General features: G+C 45.5%; 1 protein-coding gene across 1 annotated transcript in view; it reads left to right on the top strand.

Moving 5' to 3' along the window:
- rnf213a (ring finger protein 213a) overlaps positions 1-7,648 on the top strand; it is a 54,996-nt gene extending 47,348 nt beyond the window's left edge. Inside the window, exons 57-66 of the mRNA XM_056288447.1 lie at positions 607-858; positions 1,564-1,696; positions 2,534-2,617; positions 2,717-2,897; positions 3,184-3,385; positions 3,472-3,549; positions 3,710-3,907; positions 5,085-5,174; positions 5,370-5,548; positions 6,718-7,648. Of these exons, the coding sequence (XP_056144422.1) occupies positions 607-858; positions 1,564-1,696; positions 2,534-2,617; positions 2,717-2,897; positions 3,184-3,385; positions 3,472-3,549; positions 3,710-3,907; positions 5,085-5,174; positions 5,370-5,548; positions 6,718-6,871 (1,551 nt within the window). The 3' untranslated portion in view covers positions 6,872-7,648. The remainder of the gene's footprint in view (positions 1-606; positions 859-1,563; positions 1,697-2,533; positions 2,618-2,716; positions 2,898-3,183; positions 3,386-3,471; positions 3,550-3,709; positions 3,908-5,084; positions 5,175-5,369; positions 5,549-6,717) is intronic.
- The last annotated feature ends 208 nt before the right edge of the window (positions 7,649-7,856 follow it).

A 7,856-nucleotide genomic window follows, 5' to 3' on the forward strand; every position in this document is an offset into this window, starting at 1 on the left:
AATATATGTATTTTTTTTTTTTTTTGGTGTGGATTTTTAGCCCCTTTTTCTCCCCAATTGTATTTGGCCAATTACCCCACTCTTCCGAGCCATCCCGGTTGCTGCTCCACCCCCTCTGCCGATCCAGGGAGGGCTGCAGACTACCACATGCTACCTCCAATACATGTGGAGTCACCAGCCGCTTCTTTTCACCTGACAGTGAGGAGTTTTGCTAGGAGGATGTTGCGCGTGGGAGGATCACGCTATCCCCCCAGTTCCCCCTCCCCCCTGAACAGGCGCTCCGACCGACCAGAGGAAGCGTTAAGTGCAGTGACCAGGACACATACCCACATCCGGCTTCCCACCCGAAGACATGGCCAATTGTGTCTGTAGGGATGCCCGACCAAGCTGGAGGTAACATGGGGATTCGAACCGGCGATCCCCGTGTTGGTCAGCAACGGAATAGACCGCTATGCTACCTGGACACCTAACAATGCTTATTTTGTTTATTTATTTTTTTATGAGTCGGACATCTGCATATTCTTGTTTCACAAATTTGTGAAAGGCTCATACATCTGGTTTCTTTTCTTTTTCTTTTTTTTTGTCCTGTCACTGTTTCCTCCCAAGCACTTGGACAGACAGCTGAAGGACGTGAACGCTTTCATCCGGACTGACTCTCGGGTGTCCACTAACCCCATCATCAAGCTGATGTTCGGGGATCCACGCCTCTTCCTGTCTTCCCTGCCCCAAAACTCGGTGATCCACTGCTCGGCAGTGTGGAGCGTGAGAGAGAAGGTGTCCCTGCAGAGCCTCACGCATCTGGTAGTGCAGAACGATGGCAAAGACACTCTTCCTGTCCTCTGGAGATTCCTGCACAAGGTAAATTAAAAAGGGACGAAACTCACAGTTGACTTTTCCTAAATGGCGCGTCATTTTACAATACCAGATGCAAGCTGAGCCACGTTTACGACAATTTTCACTTCCACGTTATTCTCAGATGACCCACAGGCTCATTCTAGCACTTTCGGGGGTGTTTAAGCCCCGTTTTCCCTGGTTTGTTGGGAGGGCGTGTTTGCATATTCTGACTGTGAGAATATATTGGAAAAACATGGGCAAGCATTCGCATGAATATCAATTTATATATTAACAGTTGCCTGCTGTTGAACACAGAGTTGAAACTCACTGAACTTTTTGAAAGTATTTTCGTGCAGCAGCCAGTCAAAACACTGACACATCAGTGACTTTACAGTTACGAAGTGGGTCACGTAGGAGCGTATTGTATCAGCTAGCAAATACGGAAAAGTGAAACTAGTGAAATCAAACCAGAAGAAAAGAAATCGCTGTTGAGTAACGGATTAATGTTTTCCAACATAGTCATGTGTCGTCCAGGAAGTTTAGGTATTGCCTAAAGGGGGGGGGGGGGGGATGGTTGGCTACGCAATGCAAGACCAGCTAAATCACCACAATCCTAATTAATTTCCTTTTATTATTTTCGTCATGATCAGCTTGTTGAGGTAATTAGAATGAAGGCTAATTGATTGATGAGAATTCATCACCGTGCTCATTGGTTGTTGCTTGTATTAGGAGGCAGAGCTCCGGTTGGTGAAGTTCCTTCCTGAGATCCTGACACTTCAGAGAAATCTGGTCAAGAAGTTCCAGAACATCTCCGACCTGCCGTACGGGACCATCGCTGAGTTCCTCCATAGTCAGACAGCAGGTAACAAAACGACCTAATCATTCACGTAGGTGGGTGCTACACACTCGTGCTGGTGGAAGCGAGTTACCTCCTTCAATGTGAAGCACTTTGGGTGTCTAGAAAAACGCCTATATAAATGTAATGATTATTATTATTATTATTATTATTATTATTACCAGTGGCTCATGAATTTTTCAGTTCCAGGATTAACTTAGATGAGAGATACACATTTCTAAGCACTCCATATGCAGAAACACCATGATAAAGTCAGCAGAATATATATTGTGACCACCCGCTGGCCGTAGGGTAAATTAAAAGACAGGAAGAAAAGTTTCATGATATACATACATGATTTTGTTTGCAGGTAATTAATTAAATATTAATTACGAGCAAAATCTCTATGTCCAATAAACTGTTCTAGAGTAGGCCAGTGTGCTTTAGCACAGTGTTTCCCAACCCAGTCCTCAAGGACCCCGCTATCCTGCAGATTTTCTTTGCAACCCTGAATAAGTACCTGTTTGTAGTTATTCAACCAATCAGCAATGATTTATATCAGATTTTGCACACCTTGCATAGTTAAGTGCTATGAGGTGATTGGTTGAGTAAGTACAAGCAGGGCTACATATGCAGAGTTACAATGAAAATCTGCAGGATAGGGGGTCCTTGAGGACTGGGTTGGGAAACACTGCTTTAGCACATCAGTGGAGAACCACTGATTTACAGGACTGTATCCTCATCTTAAAGAGACCTATTCAATGTGTTGCATGAAAAATGTTGATAGAAGAAATAAAGATGTGTAGAAAGATTGCATCTCTTTTCTACGGAGCTGATTTAATATTTAGTTTCTTTGGTACCAAGTGTCACTGAAAGCCTGGTATGAGAAAAGCATCAACATCTTCCTGACAACCTGGAATCAGCTCAGGGTTTCTTTGGCAACTAACGGTAAGTGCATGCACCAAAGCGGTACATTATACTAGATGCAGTTCTCACTGTTCAGGTCTTCAGGGTGGCCTAAAACCAACTGATCAAAATATGTTTCAGGGGAGATCAAGATTCCAGCTGAGTTCTGCCAAGAGGACTTAGGCCTGACCAGCGACTTGAAGGTGCTGTTACCACGGCGACGAGGCCTAGGCTTGTGCTCGACGGCCCTGGTCAGCTACCTCATTGCCCTGCACAATGAGCTGATCAACTGTGTGGACAAACACACCGGCGAGGAGACCAGGTGGGGGCGCTGTCATTCCACGCTATGTGCTTGTGCATTTTTGGCCCATGCTTAATTTTTGTTTCCAAGTTTCCCTGGTCTGTGTGAAGATCATGTATACTAGATATGTTTATAACTTGTCTTCATGTGATGTACTTAGAAATTACTGCCCCACTTTCATTTTATTGGCAATAGCTGGATAGAAAGGAGAAGGACATTTTAGTGCTCACTCTAACTTTGTTTACAGAGATGTCTATAGGTTGACCGCTTTGTCTTTCTCTGTCCTAAACCCCACTCCCACCTGCAGTTACAAAGTGAGCCCCACCGACCTGACTGACCTGCATGTGATACGCTACGAGGTCGAGAGGGACCTGATGCCCCTTGTTCTGTCCAACACTCATTACAGCGTTCAGAGAGGCCAGGAGACCCTGCATGAGTATGACCTCCCCAAAATCCAGCAGCAGATCCTCACCCACTTCCTGCATGGGAAGCCTCTCATTACCCTTAATGTGAGTGAATGGAAAATACCACAAGAAACGGGTTCTAATTATTTTAATGATATTTGATCATTAAAATCCATGTCTCCTCACCATAGGGCATTCCAACACTCGTAAACAGACACGACCGCAACTATGAGATTATTCTCAAGGATGTGAAAGACAAAGTCAAGCAAGTAAGCCCATGTAGTTTACAGCGTATTGGTTGTATTCACAAACCAATGATTTCTTTGCCACTGTAATGTTTGACCATACATAAAGCATGGTGCATTTGAAAAAAATAAAAAATCCTGGTGACCGTATGTGACCATGTGTCTGGTCCCCCCCCCCCAACAGGATTCTCTTCAGGCCCTGACCCTCTCTGCCGTGGCTGGGGAGCTGCAGTCCTACAGCGAGGTGTGCGAGGCGTTGTCTACGGTAGAGGTGGCCCTGGGCTTCCTCGCTAAGACTGGGGGAGAGCCCGACATGCAGCTGGCCTGCTACCTGGAGGAGGTGCTGCAGATGGGAGACCAGACGCCTCCACACATCCTCAAGGTCAGCCCCGTCTCAGATTGCTACTGTGCCTCACGCAGATGTGCCGGTTATCATTGCCTCATGCACTTCATGGGCTTCTCCTTGAGCTTGAGGGCAGTGGCTAGCCTGCGGAGTCTGTATTCATTCTGTATTCAACTGGTTTCCCGAATACTCCCATACTAACTAAACGGCGTGCAAGAGAACACACACTATCTTTGCAGTGTGCACCTTTAGACTGCTGTCATTCTCTCACCACTGCAAAATATTAACTTCTTTAACACTAGAACGACCAAGGCGGTTATTTTGGCCATTCTGGATTTTCAAAGTTTAATAACTTTGTGGGGGGGATACAGACCTGCCGCTCCCTGAATGCTCCTAAAATTGCACATATTTGCATTAAAACGAGTTATAGATCAATTGCACAAAAAAAAAGTTATGATAAGATGTACCTGGAAGGACCATTAGCAATCAAAATGACGGCGCGTAATTTGCACGTCATCGTGTGCGTCATGTCAGTATTTACGACGTGTGTTGGTCGCGTCTTTTCCGTCGCGAAGTTCATCGCTCTGTCCTAGAAACACGCTAGCGCTCTCCAGTGCAGAGTAATATTTGATTTTTGATTATCGCCAACATGTCTGGTGACAGACGCCGTTTCAGACGCACCATGACTACCACCGAGGCGTTGCAGTATTTACAGGCGTTGGACAGCGGCCATTTTAAATTGTTTGAAAAATAGTGTTAAAAGTTGTTGTTAAAATGTTAATTTTGGTGTCAGTCATTTCTTAACAGACACACTAACACACGCAATGCATTAATATCTCAATATTTATCTTGACAGACTATAGTTTAAAAACCGGCCATCATTTTGACCGCCCGTGGTTGTTTCAGGTAGGAGTGAAATCCCGCTCGTTGTGGTGTTAGGATTTTTTTTGGCATTTTTTTTCCTTTTACTGGATGAAGGATAGTGAAGTGGCAGACTGGAAACAAGGGGGGAGAGAGACGGGTACGACATGCAACAAAAGTCACCGGCTGGAATCGAACCAGGGACGTTGCAGTTATGTGGCATGCGCCGTAACCATTCGGCTACCAGGGGGCCGTGAAATATTAATTTCAAGGGAGCAATATGTTGTTTTTGGGATTGTGTTTTTTGCTGTATGACATGAGGTAAAACGTGATCTACTGCCTGTCTCGCCCACAGGCCTTGAGCATGTGCAGTCTGAAACACTGTGTGGCGCTGTGGCAGCTCCTGACTTCGCTCAAATCCGAGAACATGCTACGCCTCAAGAGGGTAAGACCACACACACAACTGTGGAGGCAAAGTACAGAAAGTCACAGTCGAAGACTTTAGTAGTTGTAGCAGAAGTGTTAATGTCAAATGATCACAGGATCAAGAGCATGCAGTTTAAATCACTACATGAATATTCCATCTATAAAAGTGCAACCCTTATGAAAACATATTTTTGGTATTCTTTGCTTCCCTCAGGATCCATTTGTGGAGGTCTCGGAGGTGTACAAGCAGGCCCTTGGTGAGGAGGAGCGCAGGCTTCTGACTGTTTTCTTTTCTAAGAGCAGCACTGACTTCTTCCTGCTGGAGATGCACGAGTTCCTGCTGCTGGTCCTCAGAAACCCCAACGCCACTGACACCTTCAAGCCCAACTGGGGGTGAGAGAATGATCAGAGAGCTTGTAGTTGTCTCCTGAAATCTTGATCATTACTAATAGTTTCTTGGCAAAATATGATTTTTGTCTTTCCTGTTAGGACTGTCACTAAAGATTATATTGGTAAATAATCAATAGATTATTATCTATTGCAGTGTTTCTCAACCCTTTCCATAAGGAACCCCTATCCTGCATATTTTCTTTGCAACCCTGAATAGGTACCTGTTTGTAGTTATTCAACCAATCAGCTATGAATTTTGTCAGATGTTGCACACCTTGCATAGTTAAGTGCTGCGAGATGATTGGTCGAGTAAGTACAAGCAGGGCTACCTATGCAGGGTTACAATGAAAATCTGCAGGATAGGGGTTCCTTGAGGACTGGGTTGAGAAACACTGATCTATTGATTATTCTGACGATGAATCGAGTTAAATCAGATGAGTGCTTTTATGGAAGTACTTTTGTGTTTTATTTAAGAGCAACAGTTACGTTCAAGATTCATTCTGGCAGCGTCCGGGTAGCGTAGCGGTCTATTCCGCTGCCTACCACCACGGGGATCGCTGGTTCGAATCCCCGTGTTACCCTCCGGCTTGGTCGGGCGTCCCTACAGACACAATTGGCCATATCTGCGGGTGGGAAGCCGGATGTGGGTATGTGTCCTGGTCGCCGCACTAGCGCCTCCTCTGGTCAGTTGGTCGGGGCGCCTGTTCAGGAGGGAGGGGGAACTGGGGGGGAATAGCATGATCCTCCCACGCGCTATGTCCCCCTGGTGAAACTCCTCACTGTCAGGTGAAAAGAAGCGGCCGGCGACTCCACATGTATCGGAGGAGGCATGTGGTAGTCCGCAGCCCTCCCCGGATCGACAGAGGGGGTGGAGCAGCGACCGGGACAGCTCGGGTGAGTAGGGTAATTGGACGGGTACAATTGGGGAGAGAAAAGGGGGGGGAAATCCAAACCCCCCCCCCAAAAAAAACAATTCTCTCAACTCAGTTCAAATATAAAAGGGAAAAGGAAGTGATTTATGATGTGAGACAGGACTAAGGTATGAGGCTTGTCTGTCTGTGTGCATGCGAGCGTGATTGCGTGTGTGTGTCTGTGTGTGTTTACCTTTAACGTCTTGTCAGCAACAACTAAAGATCATCCATATCTTGTGTTTTTTTTTTTTTTTTTTGCAGACTGAAAGTCACACTGTTGTCTTACATGGAGCTCAAAGACATGGACGCCTCCCCCGATGTGGAGGAGCTCTTCCCGGATAAGGTCCTCCTGTCCCAGTACATCGAAGCCTGGAAGTTCATTGTGGCCTTCAAGCAGGAGCGCAGTCAGAGATAATGATGTCGAGCTGCTCGGGACTCTGTCGGCCTTTGTCCATTTTATATTCCTCAGATCTGCAGTCTCAGCTTCTACAATCACATTAATCGATCAAAGTCTGTTGCAGGAATGGTGATGATGTGTGTCGCACACTTCAGTGCGTGTCATATGTGCCGTTTTGAAGAGCACTGAGAACAACTGTAGCAGGGTGAGTTTAAGCTGGCCCGCTGCCAGCTTAAACTCACCTCATATACAAAGTTGAACATCATTTCCTGAAATAATTACAATGCTGTCCTCTCCTTTCTTTTCGTTTTCTTTCAGAATATTTCTGCTTGTTATTGTTCGGCGATACTTGTTTATTTCCAAGTCAGTTTTTTTGAATGTAAAGTGTATTTTTTTGCTTGCACCCCAATTCAATGTGAATTTCTTTGACAAAGAAAAAAATAGATTCTATGTATTATTATTTTTTTTTTACTCAGGTGCTGTGCAAAACTCGTGATACGCGGACTCATGTCGATGTTGAAACTCGAGCGGGTCTCGACCGCTTGGCGGTCAGTCAGTAGAAGAGATCCGGTAACAGCAGCCCGTCTTGAGTTTGCCTTACTGTCAAGTAGCTTCGTCAACCATGTCCTCAAACATTTTACTGACTCCCGACTTCTCACAAGTAAAAGCTGCCAACTTGTATTTCTTGCACTGTTTAAAGTCGGACACTTTTCTGCTGTTATTTCTTATAGCTGGACCAGTTCTTCTTTCGCTCGTTTCCAAATCTGATGATTAAAATGTTGAATTTGTTGAACGCTTAAGTCATCGGTCACCTTCTGTCTGTTTTTTGTCTTGGCCGCTTTTGGATGGCTTCTTTTCTTTCATTAGGTACCGTGTTGAAGTTATGAGGCGATACGGGAACTTGCTCATCGCGGCTCACATGACACACCTAAATCAAGTTAGACCAAAGGCGAGTTCCCGCTGCGCTCGTACTTTCCACGGACAACTGCCCCGGTCTCTGACG

This window comes from Lampris incognitus, chromosome 10 (assembly GCF_029633865.1).
Source record: "Lampris incognitus isolate fLamInc1 chromosome 10, fLamInc1.hap2, whole genome shotgun sequence".
NCBI classification, from domain to species: domain Eukaryota; kingdom Metazoa; phylum Chordata; class Actinopteri; order Lampriformes; family Lampridae; genus Lampris; species Lampris incognitus.